General features: G+C 35.2%; 2 protein-coding genes across 3 annotated transcripts in view; one reads left to right on the top strand and one right to left on the bottom strand.

The window, feature by feature from the left end:
- Window positions 1–3,220: 3,220 nt before the first annotated feature.
- LOC149083362 (oxidized purine nucleoside triphosphate hydrolase-like) lies at window positions 3,221–7,798 on the bottom strand. The gene is made up of 3 exons (XM_089236623.1): window positions 7,364–7,798; window positions 6,119–6,264; window positions 3,221–3,445 (listed from the first exon to the last, which is right to left on the bottom strand). Exons 1-3 carry the CDS (start codon window positions 7,510–7,512, stop codon window positions 3,264–3,266), a joined length of 477 nt encoding a protein of 158 aa, XP_089092749.1. The 5' UTR covers window positions 7,513–7,798; the 3' UTR covers window positions 3,221–3,263.
- A 1,044-nt stretch (window positions 7,799–8,842) lies between these two features.
- The window catches only part of LOC149083361 (epsin-2-like), a 28,039-nt gene continuing 17,685 nt past the window's right edge, over window positions 8,843–19,196 (top strand). The window contains exons 1-5 of one of the 2 annotated variants that reach the window (XM_089236621.1): window positions 8,843–9,113; window positions 10,136–10,429; window positions 11,805–12,029; window positions 15,791–15,857; window positions 17,833–18,143. In XM_089236621.1, the coding sequence (XP_089092747.1) occupies window positions 10,154–10,429; window positions 11,805–12,029; window positions 15,791–15,857; window positions 17,833–18,143 (879 nt within the window). In that variant the 5' untranslated portion in view covers window positions 8,843–9,113; window positions 10,136–10,153. Of the gene's footprint in view, window positions 9,114–9,395; window positions 9,580–10,135; window positions 10,430–11,804; window positions 12,030–15,790; window positions 15,858–17,832; window positions 18,144–19,196 lie in introns of those variants that run through there. The other variant, XM_089236622.1, reaches the window with a different exon arrangement.

The raw sequence follows: 19,196 nt of genomic DNA, 5'->3' as shown, positions 1-19,196 counted from the left end.
GATGGCTGAGCAATCACATACAGAGTATTTTAGGTGCCAATACCAATTTTGAAGTCCCATGGCACCTTGGATTTGTCAAGCCATGGGCTAGAGCAGTTAGTTTGCAACAGTGTTTCTCAAGCTATCCTAAGGATAAAATTATGCTGAATGTAATAATAAGGCTGACTTGAAACAAAGGTCTGCTGAAGTTCTGTGGTTCCCAACTTTAAGGCCAAGGCGCGAATGCGAGCTGATCTCCCCTTTAAAAAGTCCCGTCGCAGAGAGCAACAGACCTACAAATGCAATTCAATCATAACACATTGCTCACTTCCCTTCTGAAATATAGATGGCAGCACTGAAAAATCAAACACAATACTATATATGCACTCAAAAGACTGTTAGGTGCACACATACAGTTACACTTCCGGCACAACTCACTAGGTAGTAAATCACCCATAAATGGTGATAGACCTGAGTTGTGCTTGGTTTGAAAGAAAGAAAGACTTGAAACAAGGGCATTACAATAATTGAGGGTGCCTAGAGATGGTTAAAATCTCCATGAGTGCCATGAAAACAAAATTATTGGGAATCCCTGCACAAGGTTGAACAGGTCCAGACTATTAAAAGGATAATGTGGAAATTGAAGTTTTTTTAATGAATCCTCAGTAGGCCTATATTTTTCAAGCACGCTTTTCTTTATCCGTAACTGTGGAGGTGAAAAAATATGGATGTAGCTGGGGGAAGAAAAACTTTTTTCTCTGCCCTCTCATTTTTTTTTCTAAGTGTAAAGGTATATTTTATACATTCTCCCACACAAAACATGTGGGGGAAATTTTTTACTCAGAGAGAGAGAAGCAAGAAATAAGATGCCAAAGTAAAAAATTGTCCGGAATGTATATTTAAATTAAAAATGAATTGAAATATTGGCTCTAATATACAAAAGAGTATTATTTGTTTGTTAAATCAGTATTTTTGAACCTAATATTGTCTTTATCAAATTGGTCTCTCTCATTCAGAATTTAGGTAAAAAAAAATATATTCAATTGTAACCATTAACAAACTCATTGATTTTTACATGATCTGTTGAAAATGCAGACAGTATATCAAACTCGTGCAAGAGTACCAAAAAGATCATCCATCACTGGACTATAGTGTAGTTAGTGAAGACAAACAAGAAATTGATTTTCCAATTTTAAAATTTATCACACCAAAATTTTAACATCAATGAATATTAATTTCTTTTATTCATGGACAGAGCCAAAGCAAAATGACAGAAATGACTTAGTGAAAAACAATTTTTGACCAAAAACAGTGTACTAGCAACCACAGAACATTCTTTTCTGTCGCTCCTTACAATATATATTACATTCTTTTTTTTAAATTCTTCCACACTTCAGCTTGTCAACTCTCTTCAACAAAGCACAGCAAATTATGAAGATGTGTAGTTTTTTTTAAGAATGATGGTCCTTCCAGACAACTTTCAAAAGTACAGTGGAAAACGTGTAAATTACAAGATCTGCTGTAAGTAGGCCAAGGTGAATCGGAGCATTTTACTGTGTTGTCTATCTTTTTTTTAAGGGATTTTTTTACATTTTTCTGATCAATACTAGTGTAATCATTTTTGACAAATGAAGCACTTTCTAGCTCTTTGCTGAGCATTGTAAATACTGTTTATGTCTCTGCATGCCCTAAAAATACAAAAGACAATTGAATGCCATTGGGTAGCATCAGAATTACCAAACCTAGAATAGGTCTATGTATCCAATGCAATGCAAACTGCTGCTTCACTTACACAAAATGTACACCATAATTTTGGATTATGAATGTTAGTTACTGTCCAAGACCATGAAAAGTAAATACAAAATTATTTTTTCCATCCAGACTGAAGTTTTTAATGACTACTCTACTTGTTGAACCGTGGAACTAAACAAATGAAAAATTAATAAACCAAATGATTCACATACACCCCACAAATAACTTTGAAAATGATACAATTTCTGCTTTGGCAAAATCATAAATTGCAATCGACAACATTTGCAATATTTGGTAACATATCAATGATTTATTGCTCAATTAAAGCCAATTACACTGATTTTTTTATAGGATTGGGTAAAAAAGTAGGACATTTTATCAAAAAGTAGGATGAGTGGGAGCCCTGATGTGTGGATATCTTTGAAGCAGTTGTACCTTTTTAGTGTACTCCATTTAGTGAGTTACTCCTTTATCAGTGTAATGCCCATTTCTTCATCTCTGAAGGTCTGTTGAATCTTTCAAATTGTTTCCACTCTGGAATCACCCAGCTTCACTCAGTTTAATGCAGTATTGTTGTTCATGTATTTCCTGCCATTTTGTCAAACACGGAAATTAGACAATGTTCACTTACACTTTCTCATTCATCAGCTGTCTGCCAGCTTCCATTGGCAGGTAAAATTTCAAGCAAGTACACCAAGATAGACTGCATGCTGGGCCGTAACTAGGCTGGAGCAATTGAGGCACTGCCCCCGAGCCTAAAAAAAATACACTTATTTGCAACTTTTTCAAGGGGCCCCCAAAAAGACATGCCACAGCCCTGCCTATATGTGTACCAAACCTTCCCCCCTCGCTTCACTGGTTTACGTGTGAATAATTATTACTATTTGAACAAACCTTGTGTGTTCCAGTACAATATAACATCGATTATCCGAACACATTGGGACTGAAGGGTGTTCGGAAAATTGATTTTGATACTGATTCGATAGTTCAAAGGAAAAGAATTTATATTGAGCAACAAATGATACCCCACCTCCGGCAAAACAGTGATGATAACTGTTACCTGTATGTTGTCAAGAAGATGCACTCCTTCCTCTTATTAAGGCACACCCATAGGATTAAGATGAATTCGTTAGATGGATAGAAGAGAGCAGCTAAATCTGCTCCTATTCACGCGTTTGTTTGCTTGTCAATCGTTTATGACTACGTAAACTGTACCCGAATCCACCCCTACTTACATCTATAGCTCACAGGTACAGCATATACAATTGTTTGGGAGGAAATTATTGTGTAATAGAAGGAAGCTATCGAATTGGAAGGTAAGAGGACTCAAGTTCCAAGAAAATACAAACCGTTGAGCATCATTGACTATAGAAAACTCAAAATGGGCTGGGTTGAAAAGGTGTTCGAAAGAAATTGATGTTCGGCTAAACAAGGTTCTACTGTATTGTGTTATGGAAAGTTCCTAGTGCAGTCGAATAATTATGTTCAGTCAGGTTGAATGAACACTTTATTATGATTATTACATTATTGATTTATAGAACATCAATATCTGCAACAGTTTTTAATTCCTGGTGTAAAATTTTCTCATGGCCTAAAAATTTGAAATATCCTTTGAATTTTAGTCCTTTGAGATAAAGAGGAAACCACTGCTTGTCATCTACCCACATACTTGTGTAAGGAATGTCATTTATGGCGAACCATTTTGGTAACATTTCTGAAAGAAAGAAAAAAAATTTTAATATAATATAAATTAATGTATCAACCACACACCATACTAATGTATATTAGGGATGGGACGAATAGTGATTTGGCAGAATACCGAATATTAGACTGAAGTTTTTGTAGAATATCAATTTTCTTCAAATTCATCACAATGATGAATAAAACTGATGTTTTTAATTAAAAATAAAATTATTGGTAATTTTGAATGATTGAATTTTAATGATGCAATTTATTAATATTCAAATAATGAATTTATTTAATAAATATTCAAAAAAATGACATTTGAAAGACTATTATTGCCATGATACTGGCAATCAAATTTAATGATGATAAAATATATATATCAATAAAATGCTCACTTCCATTTTATTGGAGTAGAATTATATTTTCAGTTTCATGTTTTGCTTACCCTAGAGATAACCCTGACAGAACCTCTCTTTCACAGAAACAGATATACACCACACAATAAAATATAATCAGTAAATTTTTAATTTATGGGAATAATTCCAATTAATATAATTTTTTAAAATTAATTTGTTGTGCTTCGATTTACACAGATATTCAACCGAATACCTCAGCATTATTCGATCAAACCGAATATTCATCTCTAATCTAATGTATATGATGTCTGATATGCTGTTCTTGAATTATTGTTATTATCATGCAGAGTTTGAGAGGTTTATGTTGAACTTCTATTTTTGGAGCTGTGAAAATAAATTTGGAAATGGAACTATTGCATGGCATATTCAGAGATATAATATTCATTGTCAGACCAATATAAGCAAATTTTCAATATTCAGAACTCCAAAGCAGAATATGCTGAACATTCAAGGTGCAGTGCAAAAAAAATCTCTAAGAATTGTTCTTAATAGAAGAACAGAAAACAGTTGGCGCAGAAAACACTATTGTGGGAATTTTTATGGCAGAACAATGCAAAAAATTATGCTTTGGAATTTCAGAATAAAAAAGTCTTTGTTTATGTATCAAATTTCATAATTTAAAAAAAATTTATCACTCCACACCATGCTCAAAAGCTTTTGGCAACAAATTTAGACAATGTGCAGTCTAACTAGCAGAGATAAATCCCAAAGTGGTATATATAATAGACTCTCTGTAACTCGATACATGGATAACTCAACATCTATTATTCCCTTGGTTGCCCCAATACTAATTTCAATGAAGGGGAAACTCTCTAACTCAACACATGTTTGGCTTAACTCAGCTTAAGTTAACTACGATTTTTGTCCCTTTTTGCTGGTTTTTACAATTTCCCGTGTATTACCATTCTAAGAATTTTTTGACATTATCCATGGGTACTTCGATAATCTTTTGTTTCTTTGTTCTATATGATGGGTCCTTTTTTTGCACTATGTGGGGGGGGGGGGGGAGTCGTGCATGTGAAGAATGAATGTTTGAAGCCTCTTGTCCGGCCTATCATTTTAGTGCCATTTCTAGGACAGGTCTTTCATCCTTTTCATGGCCAAAAGAAGTGTGGATGATCCCTAAAGTGTGGTGTCATCCCTATTGGATGTTGACAATTTCAACATCCAATAGGGATAAAAATCTCATCTATTGTGAGTTTTGATATTGTCTATTGCGGAGAATGTTTTTGGCGGAACTCGGTTTTACGATTTCTTGGAAAAGGAATAAAAGAAAAAGAGCTAAAGCCTGGTTAGACCCTGAATATGTCATTTGGTTATCATTGTGAGTATCGACGACCGTGAATACAATGGCTCAAAGCAAATTCCACACTAAGTTTAAAATTAAAAGTTGAAATTTTGAAAAAACTAGAATCGGGTAAAACTCGGTGGGGAGTTGCACGGAACCCATGATCTTGTAACTTCAGGACTTTAAGCAGACAACGATATTCTAGAATCAATCACCCAAAGCAAGTGCTTCATGTTTCGAAGAAATAGAATCTCACACACACACACACACACACACACAGAAAGCTCAGATGAAGAAGTATCTGCACCATCTCTCCATGATGCACTAAAAACTCAAGATGTGATACGTCACTTCCTACGCAGTCAGGAAAGAGCCGAACAATCGCGGTAACTGAATAGTGTAGAAAATTTTTTTGTTTTCTCTTCAGAAAGAAAAACAAGCAAATGTACTTCATTATTTTTCATGAGGTAAATTTTTTTATATGTTTAGATTTTATTTTGAAACAACCCCAAATGAAAATGTGAATTAACATTTTATTTAATAAAATTATTAGAATGTATATAATTACGTACACAAAAACGATTGGACAAAAATTTAGAATGAAACTCCACTAACTCGACATCCACTTAAGTCAACATGTTTGTCTATACTTTTGGAGCGTCGAGTTACCGAGAGTCTACTGTATAATGTTAACTTATGAATTAGATACTTTATATAAAAAAAAAATTATTATTATAATTATTATTACTCATCAAACCATGGAGAGAGAGAAAAGAAGAAAGATGTTGAGGTAAAAAAGAGGGAAAAAATTTTTTTACATGGTTGTACCAATGAAGAGTCTCGAATGAAGAAAAAGAGTGCTCAAATGTACTGTATTTCTTCCATTAACATGGCCTTCAAGACGACATCTAAATGTCTTCTTGAAGGCATTCGGGTGATATGAAAAATAGCTTTGTGGAAAAAATATAAACTTTGAAAAAGAGGATTTGATAATTACCATCACTCTCTTGGGGAGAGCCTTGAAAAGTATTTACTGAAAATACATGCACGTCCAGTAAGATGGGATCTCCATCAAATTCAAATGTTAAAAAACCTATTTTCTCCAGGTCATCAGTCACCAGTGAGCTTTCTTCAAACAATTCCCTAAGAAAGTAAAAAATGTATGTTTTTATTTTTAAATGAAAATTTCTTTAATCATAAATCACAAGAAAAATTAAATCTGATAAAAACAATTTTTTTTATAATTTTCTATGAAACATACAAAGAAAATTCCATTTGAAACAAAATATACTTGTTTTAATATATATTTTCACAAATTTCCTTATAAAATTATATACCACATTTAAAATTTTGATTACAAAACTGATAACAAAGAGGGGATTTTAACGTGTCGAATTAGAGAAATTATAAATCTTTTTCCTTTACGAAAAATAAAAATTATCAATTCACAACCATTATTTCATTGGCTGTTAAAGCTTTTTTCTAATGATTTTTCTTTTGTTCTTTATGAGTTTTTAATTAGAATTCAAGAAGTTTCAAATTGTTGCATAAAAAAGAAAGTGTATATATCAGTGCTGTGAAAAAGAAAATCCTCGTAATGACAATACCACAAATTTTAAATATTGTTCGTTTCCCCATGTAGGCCTATTTTCAGCAGTTGTAACCAACCCAGTGCATGCCCCCACTCCCAGCCTCAAAGGTGGTGTCGACTGATGTAATGTATATATGAGCTAACATCATCATCATCGTGCCCCCCAGCAATAATGACCTTGGGCTGGGCCCCCCCCACCCCAGACTTCCAAGTCAATCTCCGCCTATGACCCAATGTCCCAAAGCGTATTATTAATACGTCTTTAATATGCTTATATGCACTGCAAAGCGTAGGAACGATTATCAAATTGCTAATTTTTTCTTTTTTATAAATACAAACAGCTTAAAAAACTAAATAGTAGCTGCTACTATATATTTTATCTGGAAAAAAAAAAATTTACGCCGCGATTTTTTTTATGAAATTGTTTCCTGTCCAGGAAAAAAATAAGCACGTGGTCAGTGGCATCCTAATGTGGTGGGTGCTCGCTTGAACATTGTGTGGGATAATTTGATTTCTGAATGAATTCTGCCCCCGGGGCACCACGTACATTGAACTCGAAGGGAGAGAAGTTACACCTGAAAAATAAATTCGAAATACTGTAAGTTCTCGAGAACCGGTGCGTACAGCATTGTAATTTGTATGAATGCATACCGTTTGGCACACTGGACGACGGTCTCACCATCGTGAACTTTACCACCGAATCCATTCCATTTTCCGACACCGAAACCTCTTTTCTTCATACCCAAAAGAACAGAGTCATTTCTGCGAACCAGAACCAAGGTCAATTGCTGTCTCGGCATCACATGAGAAGAATTTCCGTCAATACTCCATTGAATCAAAGCCGCTTGAAATGCAGCTTTGCCATTGAATCCATGCTTTTTTAGTTCTGCTTTTTATAATAATCAAAGAGATGGCGCCACATATTGCCGGCCTTTTTGAGACTGCAGTAAATTTTAGGAACACGTTTTTTTTGCGCCGGCTACAACGTGAATTATCCAGCGCGACCACTGAAACTGGAGGAAGGGAAAAAAAACATGAGAGTGAAGAGAACATCGGCAAAACCGCGGCGCACAACGCATTTGACTCCTCCAGAAGCAGTCGGCCAATCACGCCCGACGTAAAGCGCTGCCGTGAAGCGTATTGCGCTCTGTAGGAAAACAGTCATGCTGCTAAATAGTCATTGGTGAGTGGATGGCGTGTCGCGCTGGGCGAATCACGTTGCGCGTGGCACAGGAAACCTGCTCCTAGGAAAACCCGGCTTTAGTACCGCGTGATCCAAATGAAGGATCACTTCACGTCCGCAGAAACGTGTAACTTTATCACGCGTTTGAGCGTGGTGCATCAGCTGTTCTGCCGTATGCAAAGCCGCAACTAGACAGCTTAGTCAGCAGGGGGCAAGCATGCATTTTGGCGCCCCCTTGTAATGTTAAAGAGAGAGAGAAGTGTGAAATATTTGCACCCCTTCTGGTCCAGCGCCCGGGGCAGTAGCATGGGTGGAGATGCGACCCCCCCCCCAGCGTCAACGGTGGAGTCGACTGATCTAATATATACATATGAATTGACATCATCATCGTGCTCCCCCCCCCCCACAACAATAATGACCTTTTATACAAAGGTTTTTAGGCAAAGTTACTCATTTTTTGTGATAATAATGACCTTGCCCCCCCCCCCAGACTTCCAAGTCAATCACCGCCTATGCGCAGTAGACCCCTTGTTGCTGCCCTGGCGGTATGTACAGCATATGCACGTATTTCTGCTATTTTGCACAATTAAAAAGTAGGACAGAAAGGAAGGGAAAGAAAACAAGTGAAGAGCGGTGAAACGCGCGACGCACTTGACTCCAGAAGCAGTCAATTAATCACGCCTGACGTAAAGCGCTGACGTGAGACGTGTTGCGCTCTGTATTCAACCAGTCGTACTGGTGAGTGGACGGTTGTGTCGCGCTGAGCGATCACGTTGCACGTAGCGCAGAAAACCTGCTCCTGGGAAAACGCGGTTTCAAAATAGATAATTACGATGCGAGATTGAAAAACAGAAGCAGATTAATCATTCGAATGAATCAACCTAAAGACAACGTTCCTGCCATTTCCGTTTGAGTCAAGTTTTTTTTAAACAAAAAAATAAACGAAACGGTGGGGAGATGAAAACTCAAATAATTATAGCCACCTCAAGAGTAGGTCGCCATTGATCTCGGCAACGTTATTCAATTACTTACTACATATTTCATAATAATCTGCTGTGTGTGTATGTCACCAGTGGCTGTGAAAGTACGATTGTCTCAATTAGCTTTTATTTATTTATTTAATAAATTTCCTTGAAATTTCATCGTTGCATTTTACAGAGGATCAGATGAACTATTGGAGCAATTTTTCTTTGATATCAAACTGAATTCATTTGTTGAGTATGTTAAAATTTGTCCATTTCCTTGAATATTAAATATCATTTCTCGCTGTGTATATTTAGATCTCATTTAGCTTTGAAAACTAAGTAAGCATTTGTTTGAAATTGACTATGTATATTTAATGTTTCTGCAATGAGTGTAATTTTTAAATGAACTATATGTATTGCAAAATTATCCTAGGGCAGCGCTTTCAGTCCGGGACACCCCACTTCCGGAAATCTTGATGTCTATTGTGGACCCGGGGAGGGGGGGAGAAGACTTCAGGGCTCCTTTCAATTGCCATCATTTTTTGTTTTTTCATGTTATAACTTCATTATAGAAGCCCCCCACCTCTGTGAAAGATCCCAGCCTAGGGCTCCAGGATGTGGGGGCCACGATCAGCAGAAACTACGGCCATCTATCAGCGACAATGTTCTCAAACAATCAAGTTCATTCTATCCTGTACTAGTGAATGTGATACAATAAGGTTCGTATACATTAGCACATGGATCATATAATGTAAGCATTTGCAATTGGTTGTTCAGTAATTTGTACGTGAAAGTAAAGAGCAGTGAATTGCATGGCGCATTTGACTCCTTCAGAAGCAGTCGCTTGCTAATAAAAAGAAGTATAATTCATGGATATTTTGATTTAAAAGTATGCTTTTTAAATCAAAAGAAAGCATATTTCATTTTTAAAAAAATATGGGGTTTTTTTTTTAAAAAGGGGGAGTTTAGTGATCTCTACTGTGCCCCTTAAAGGGTTAAAGCCTAAAAAAGTTATAAAGTTATTTTAGGCATTTTTCTAAAATGAAAATGTGCTTGGCTCCAAGGATATTTAACTGACACCAAGTTCTTTTGCCAAGCCCTGGTATAATGATGTTCCTAATCTAATTAAAACATTTTGAAATTTTAAGTTTCAATATTGATATTTTGGTGATGAAATTTTGAAGTTTTCATCCAATCAATGATTGTGGTAAAAAGAAAGATGAACAAATCAGAAGCTTGTCTTTGTGTTATTCATTCAAATCTCTTGGGTTTCAGTTGAAAAAGACAGAAAAGATGATTAAAGTTCAAGGTCTTAGACGCAATGTGAAAAATGTTGTGAAGAACTACACAGATGTGCAAATAAAGGTTCGAGAAGCAACATCCAATGATCCATGGGGCCCCTCTGGAACACTGATGAGTGAAATCGCTGATCTCTCATACAATGTTGTAGCATTTTCAGAAATCATGCAGGTTATATGGAAAAGGTTGAATGATCATGGAAAAAATTGGAAGCATGTTTATAAAGCCCTTATTTTGATGGAATACTTGTTGAAATGTGGATCTGATCGGGTAATTGGTGTTTATTCTGATTGTCTATTAATCATTACTTGTATTTTATAATAAAATAATAAACAACTTAATATATTTATGAGCTCTCATATAAATTCACACAAGATCAGTTTCTAGAAATCCTTTGAGATATCAAAGTTTGACTTCATATAATGTTTTCTTATAATAAATGCCGTGATCATGTTTCTAAAAGTATTAGTTTAGAATAAAGATGAGATGTAAAAATATTCTTGGAGAATGTGTGTGTGTGTGAGAATATTCTGGATGTAAAAATTGGAGAATAATCGAGAATATTCATTTTTCTTGTTAGTAATGAAACATTTTTACTAATTTTGTTTATATTATGAAATATAAATCAGTTTTCATAGCCTGAAACATTAAAAAAAATCAATTTTTTGACATAATCGCTTCCCCAATGGCAACGTTTAGTTCGAGAATATTCTCAGAACCTTGGTCATGATGAGAGGTTTTAAAAGTTTGGTTATGGAGATTTTAGAAACCTTGAGATTAAAACCTTACAAAATCATTTTAAAATAAGATAAATTTTTAGAAAAAGTTTCAGAACAAAAACTAAACCAAAGGTGATCGATAAAGGAAGCTATTCTTATACAATCACCGTCATTCTAAGAAGATACAGAAATTGTTGTTTTCTTCAATGTACATACACTTAAATTCTGTATCGCTCGCATTTCTTTTCAAGTAGTGCAATTCAGCCATGTTGGTTTAATTTTCTTGCTTTTAAACGTTAGTATCGGGGGCTACAAACTTCAATATTTCCTGTCTTCTTGACGGGAAGAGAGACGGGGACAGAGATTATTCTTGAGTATATTGTCTGAAAGGCTACTATTATAAATTACTAGAGAATATTCTTATCGAAAATAATATAATTATTATTCTCAAATTATTTATAGAGAGTATTTATTATAATACATGTTTTTACATATATTCTCGATAATACTCTCTGGAAGGACTTCAGTAACTGAAGAAAATTCTCATTGAGGAAAATATTCTCTAAAAGGACTTATTAATAACTTATTATAATTCTTATTATTTTCGATAAGAATATTCCCCAGTAATTTATTAAAGTCCCAGAGAATATTCTCAAGGATATTATATGTAACTATATTATAAATAACAGGAGAATATTATCATCAAGAACTTATAAGAATATTCTCAAGTTATTTATAATAGGCCTAGTAGTCATGCCAGAGAATATTATTCTTGATAAGGATATTCTCAAGAATAATCTTTCGGAGAATATTCTCGAGAATTTTACATCTCTAGTATAGAAGCTTGTTAATGTTAATTTTTGCTAAAAATATTATAATAAAGAAATTGACAATTCAACTCATTGTCTATATTGGCATTCATTTAGATAATACAACAGTGCAAAGAAAATATTTTTGTTATTGAAACACTGAAAGATTTCCGCCATGTTGAAGAGAATAAAGACCAAGGAATAAGTATAAGAGAAAAAGCTAAGCTGATTGTGTCACTTTTAAAAGACGATGAAAGATTGAAAAATGAAAGAGCTCGTGCATTGAAAGCCAGAGAACGATTTTCCCATTCCTCATCAGCAGAACGTATGGAATATGAAAAAGTAATTGAGAACACATTTTATCTTTGTGTACATGGGTTGTTTGATGGAGTACATAATAAGATCTTTAATGGTCAACCAGAAAGTATCAAAATATCCATATCAATTTTTTTTTGATAAGTTGTCAATTGTTCTTTAACAAGACTGCATTTTGTTTTTTTAGAGCACCATTTGTTTTCAAGTTCAATCAACCAGAGACAAACTAATGTCGAGGCATGTAAAAGGTACAAGGTGTTCGTAAATTGTGTTGAAAAAATTTAAAGAGTGATAGTACCCATATTAGGACAAAGAATATTTACAATGGAACCTATGGTCACAATTCAGTCAGAGTGTCAGAAAAGCAAACCTCAGAAACATGTCCAACAAGCACAAGTCCTCGCTTCTGATGTCATTTCTGCTCTGTCAAAGAGGAACCTGTTTCGCACAACACATAGGGACATTCTGCTTTTTGCATGATGAAACTCCCAGCTCACTACAATACTGCTGCCTGACATGTCTTGAATGCGATATCTCAGAAGGTAAATTGGTCATAGTGGACCTGTGGCATGGCTTCCATGCTCGTGGACTTAAATCCACTGGACTTGTGGGTACACATGATAGCATTGGTGTACGAGACATCTTGTAAACTCTGCGGAGGATGTTCAGTGGTGGGAACTGTGCGCCGCAATGCGCCAAAACTAATATCTTGCGCCATCCTGCTCCAATAGCGTATTTTTCTGCGCCAAATAGCGAATTTTGCTTCAGTATGCCCGTAATTTCGGAAAGGACGCCAAAAATTTTTGTTCCTGCTAGTCACGAAACGATTCTTTCCAAGAAGAGCGTGTTTTATTCCACTATACTTAAACTATCGCCTTAAAGTATCGGCCCCTCACACACACCACACACACATCAGGGTTTCCATCACGAAACCCGATATTGTCTGTGATCGTGGAACTGAAGATGGTTTGCAATGTCTTTCAGCTTTAAAGTGCAAATGTGAGTGTTTCCGTTTAAAAAAAAAATCTCCACTGGAAGCAGCAGAAATTACTGTAGTCGATCGTCATTGTGTTAAATTCAGATGTTTCATGAAAAAAATTTTCATTCTGGGAGTAAAATGTCCGCCGAATTACGAATGTTAGTTTAGAAACTTTGCAGAATTACTAGCGTTAACTTGCCAATGTTGCCAAATAACTTGCGTTAAATCATCAATACCGCCAAATAACGAGTGTCTGACCGGCAATCTCACCAAATAACGAGTGTCAGACCGTCAATCTCGCCAAATAACGAGTGTCAGATCGCCAATCTCGCCAGATAATGAGTGCTGAATTGCCAAACATCGTGTTGATTCTTCTGAAATTCTCTTCCATTTTGCAACAATTTCTTTCCAAATATAAAAAAAAATGAAAACTTATAAATTTTTTTAGCTCATTTGAAGTGCTGCTGTTCAAGGCAGTAAATAGTGCCCTCAGTAAGCAAAAATCATCTTAAATAGACGGGTGCAAAAAATTTTATGACAGCCGCTCTTTCAAACAAGGTGTGAAAAGCGTAAAACACCAAAAACAAAAATCAAGCTGACGAAAAGATGTTTGATAACAAAAGACAGTGCAGTTTTATTTTGAAAAGGGTTTAGGGTTAACGAAAATATTTTTGTTAATTTCACTGCTCCAATTTATAAATATCTGCTCTGAATCCCATATTTTGCTGCTCCAAAACTTCTCAGAATCCTGAATTTTGCTGCTTCGAAATGGACTTAGTCACTTCCCACCCCTGATGTTGCAAAAACTTCAGTTGCAGCAGACAACATTAGTATGATACCAGGAGTTTACGAAAGGATGTGCATAGTTTGCTAATGTGAACTATGTAACGACACCCTTGGATGACATTATGATCATCTTTGAGTCGTTCTCTGATCTGCACAGCAACTTATTGTGCAACTTATGATTTTGTTATGTCTCTTTTCTTTACTGTTGAAACTTCAACATGGACAATTTACTTTACACTTTTCTGACACTTAGTGGATTGTGATCATGGGTTCTATTGTGAATATTGTTCGTCTTGGGTACTCTATCTTCATCCCTCCATCTTTTTCAACAAACAGTTTAAAAACGCTCTGTATGTGTCATGTATATAGTTTCTAAGCTAAGGATAATTCAGAAGAATTTTTTTTTGTAGCATTTGGCTTATACAGTTGGATCCCGTTATAACGAATACCGCTATAGCGAAAATCTCGTTGTAACAAAATCTTTTCCAATCCTTCAAATCAGTTTACATAGTAACAATGTATTACACGATTCCGGTATAACGAACTCTAAAACAATTGTCCGAAAAACAACAGAGTCAATCTCCATCTACTCTTTCAACATTTTTGAAAAATCGGATGAAATTGAAATTACAAAAAACAAAAAGAAAAGCTTATGTCCCATGAGAGTTTTCTTGGGGACACTGGGTAAGATAATTAAAGTTAATAAAAGTCTAAAGATAATACAAGTCTTTGTTGGACGTAAACTGCAAAAACCACAGCCGGTGTGAAGTAATTCGTACTAATTCCGTCATTTCAAAGGAAGACGCTCGTTCCACTGCCTTTATATTGCAAGCCATAAAAATGATTGCTTCCACAAGGCCCGATACGACCGCGGATCCTGACAAAGACTTTTATTATCTTTAACTTTAATTATCTTACCCACCGTCCCCAAGCAAGCTCTCGTGGGACATAGTTTTTATAGGATCTCCTAGGAAAAAGATCTAACTTTCGAATTTACAAGATGTGGATGCAGCTGTCTTTACCTGGTTTCAGGACATTCGTTCCCGAAATGTGTGCCAGTTACCGGTGGTCCACTCATAGGGGAAAAAGTTTTGGAATTCACACGTGCTGTTGAATGCGAAAACTTTCAAGCAAGTGTCGGCTGGTTGAATCGTTTCAAATGGTGTTGTAGCAAAACAGATTTGCGGGGAAGCAAATTCAGTTGATATGAAAAACATGAATGAATGGAAAGCTGGTGAAATAGCGAAAGGGATAAATAAAAAATAGGCCTACAGGGCTCCACCATATAAATTATGTACCAGAAAGGGCTCCGCGAGTCAAAAAAAGGTTGGGAACCGCTGTACTGGAGTATGCTTTGCTACCTATAGCACTTGAAGCCTTAGCTAGTTTGGAACTCTAAAATGATATCGGATCAAGAGAACCTTCCAAACCATTTGTTTGATCATGCGTATACTTCAGAGGAATTTGTTGTTTCCTTGGCTTTTACAATACTTCTGCAAAATAATAATAACTTGCGGATTATTTGCCTCTAAAATGCTAATTAAGTAAAACTTATGAAAAAATTCCAATGCTCAATTGATTTGAGTTTTGCTTTGTGTTTATTTTTTAAATTCAACTTCATTCTATTTTTTCATTATCTAGAATGTAAATAACTATTTTTTCCCCTAGAATCAAATTCTGCTGCAATTTTCTTTTTTTTACGCATGTTAAAAATTGGAAATTTCTTTATAACAAAATTTCGCTATAACGAAGTGATTTCTTCGGTTTCTTGGAGTTCGTTATAGTGGGATTCGACTGTAGTAAGATGTGCAATTTAATTGTATTTTTAATAATTATTTCATCTTTATTAAATTATATTTAATATCACTAGTTTGTTAGAGTGATGGGAAAGAAACAAAAAGAGCTATACATTATTTGTATGTTCACAAAATCTCTTTTAAAAACATAAATTTCTGAATAAATTGTTGAAATTAATTTATTTGGCGATTTTATTAGTTCTTGTCATTCTCGTCATTAATTGCAGCAATACAGCCCTGAGGAATATGCAGAAAGACAGGCATCTTTTGATCAAGCAGCAGTCTCTTCCAGAGGTATGGCTTTTATTTTGTTTTTGTGAGCTCCTATCATTGTGCCTATTTATTTAAAATTATCTTGCTGGTATTGACAGGACATCTAGCCAAAATTAATGCCTCGTATCTTGATATTAACAAAATGTCTTCACTTCTTGAAAGTCTATTTTTGGCTATGTCTAGCTACTTTTAAAGCTTATTTCTCAATGGAGAATTCTTTCCTATCCATACCCTGTAATGTGCATCTGCTAAAAATTGGAAGATAACCTTTGTTATGAAAAATGATATGGCATTTTAATTACCAAACTATAAATTATTGTGAATATGTTTTTCTGTTTGCGCAAGAATAGAACTTTTTTCCCTGTGTTGCAAATCAACTTGCAATTCAGCAACCTACTGAGCTTATCCTTTCTCGGTGGGAGCAGTTTAAACATTACTGTGACACTGAGAAGTGTGCCTGCACTAACATGAGCCTGTGAAGTGAAACATGCTGAAGAAAGGGTTGAATTATTCACATTTGAAAGCTTTTTGACGAAGTGAAAGATTATATTGTAAAGGAAGGTGAAGGTAAAGATTGAAAGCAGTGGTATTCATGTTGATGACTATGATTAAATATGTAACTTCAATTATCATTATACAAATATAAACACAAAGGCCACAGCAGGCAAAATGCCCAACAAGGTGGCTGAGAAAAGATGCTCATAACAAATATGGGTGTCATATATTTCTAAAATACAGCAACCCAATTAAAAATGCAATTATAAAACAAAAAACTATATTTACATGATAAAATATTTATTATACAATATCCATAAAAATATTTATGGTTGACTCATTCTAAGTATGGATAGCCTTTCTATATTTACCCCAACATGTTTATCGTATTTATTTTTAAATGTGTCCATTATGTTAGACTTTACTACCTGGGGAGGAGCGGAAGCTAAGGAGGGTAAGGAGAAAAATTCCCTGCAACATCACAACCTAGAATTGCCCCTTACCAATCTATACTGGTGTCTCTTTGTCAAAGCAGTCAATTGACTGTGTATTAATAATTCATGGTTCATCCTATCCATCCCTGAAAATTTTGAATACTTCGGTCACATCCCCCCTTACACCTGCATTCAGGGCCGTCTTAAGATCATCATAGGGCCCCCGGGCCAAGTGGTTTTTTTTTAGGTCCTACCTGGTAAATTCTAGAAAATTTGAACCAGATCTCCTTTTTGTGAGGTCCTCTCTTCTGTTGAGGCCCCCGGGCAGTGCCTGGGTGGGCCCATGTGTTAAGCCGACACAGCCTGCATTCTTCCAATGTAAACATCTTCAAAAAATGAAGGCTTTTTTCCTAACCCAAGCCCAGTGTGCCAACAAGGAAACGTGTAGCTCTTCTCTGCACCCCTTCAACTACCTTCAATACTAAGTCTATGTCTCTCTGTAGGTATGGTTTCCAAAACCTTACAGCATACTCCAGTCCAAGACGGGGCAATAGAATATTCCAGGGGGCAGTAGAAGCTACAGGTATAACATAAAATCCTATGGGTTAGATTGCGATGGGAGAAAAAATTTTCTGAAGGGGGCGATGGGACAAGAAAGGTTGGGAAACTATGCAATAGATCAAAGCCTTATGTGATGAAAAAAATTCTGTAGATTTTTGTTTCTCTCTATGTGTAAAGATGTAGGTGTGAAAAATATGAAGCATTTTTTTGAGGAGTTTATCATTTTAGGTTTTTTAACAAGTTAATGAGGCTTTGTGTGCAGAAAGGGGAGAAGCATTAAAATTAAATCAATAAAATTATAAATAAAAGAATTATTTTAAGTATCAGCTTAATAGAATTAATTGAATAAAGAAATATCAAGAATTTTTTGTTTCATGACATTTTTTCTATATTTAATTTTTTTATGCAATTACAAAGTTGATAGTCATATGTTGCGACTGATTGTATTTCGAATTTTGGTATTCAAAATTGGAAATGTGAATATTCAAAAATTCATCAAATTTTAGATGTTTTGAGATCTGAATTGGAAAGAGTGCGACCGCAAACAATTGGTGAAGAGGAACTACAACTTCAACTTGCACTTGCTGTCAGCAAAGAGGAAGCAGACCAAGCAGAGCGATTGAAACGAAATGATGAGCTAAGATTACAGATGGCCCTTTCAGAAAGCCGTGAAGCTTATGAAAAAGATAAGACTCAACCTCCAAATGCATCTTCGGCCATGGAAGATTTGATTGACGTTTTCACAAGGCAGGAAGATAGTGAGCATGCCACATTGTCCAACATTGATCCTTGGGGTATGCCAGTCTCCCAGTCTCAGGTAAGAATATAGGATATCTTGAAGTATATATGTTGCATTAATTTATGTTATCTGTGACATTTATAAGGAAAAAGTTGTTTTTTTATTATGCAAACTAATTATCTGTAAATATTATGGGAAAAATTACATGATGAAATGGAGGTTACAGTTTTTAAAAAAAGATGTTTCTGTGCTTTTTGTTAATTTTAGAATAAAGCTGAACCTCTTTTGTTCCCTGATAATATTAAATATTTGAAGTGATAAAATAGACATAATTTTTTATTTATTTACACAATATTGCTTGGCCTGTTCAAGGGAATGCGGTGATGAAGTTTTACAGAGGAAATGATTGATGTTACAAAGGAAATCAGAAACTGTTGTACAATCAATAATGTTTAATGAGAGGTTGTTTCAATCCGTTATTGTTCCAGGAAAGAAACTAAATTTGTGAAACAATCTGTGGATGCAAAGATGGGTTTCAATTTTTGAGAATGGTTAATTCTATTAGAAAAGTATGAAGCTGGAGTTAGAAAATTGGATGTGTCGATATGAAAATGGCCATGGAGGATTTTGAAAAGGAAAATTAATCTAGAGATATGTCTGGGTGAAAAGAAATTGCATATTGAGTTGGCGCTTTAGTTCAGTGACGAAGGCAGATTGACTGGTGGCCCTGTGTACAGGGGTTGGGCAAAATAATATGAACACCTGTGAAATGAGACAAAATCTTTATTAATAGGTTGTTGGCCCTCTTTTTGCATTAATTACAGCTTGTATTCGTCGTGGGATGTATAAATACAAGTCATGCACAACAGTCACAGGGATACGTAGCCACTCCTCCTGCAAAAAGGTCACTAATTCAAAACTTGTTTTTGAAGGTGGAAACCTACTTCATAGTTTGGCCTCCAAAATACTCCACAAAGGTTCAATTATATTAAGATCAGGGGACTGAGTGGGTCACACGAGGTGTTGCAGTAAGTCTCCAACAAGAGAATCAGGGAACTAATATTCTGTAATATTAGTTCCCTTAATAAACCTTCTGTTCCCTCTATAAACTTCCTGTGCTAAAAGTTTGCA

This window comes from Pholcus phalangioides, unplaced genomic scaffold (genome assembly GCF_987345545.1).
Source record: "Pholcus phalangioides strain wild (caught in Gottingen) unplaced genomic scaffold, Ppha-v1.0 ptg000009l_1, whole genome shotgun sequence".
NCBI classification, from domain to species: Eukaryota; Metazoa; Arthropoda; class Arachnida; order Araneae; family Pholcidae; genus Pholcus; species Pholcus phalangioides.
The sequence above is the reverse complement of the archived record's forward strand: the minus strand, read 5'-3'. Positions and strand labels throughout refer to the sequence as shown.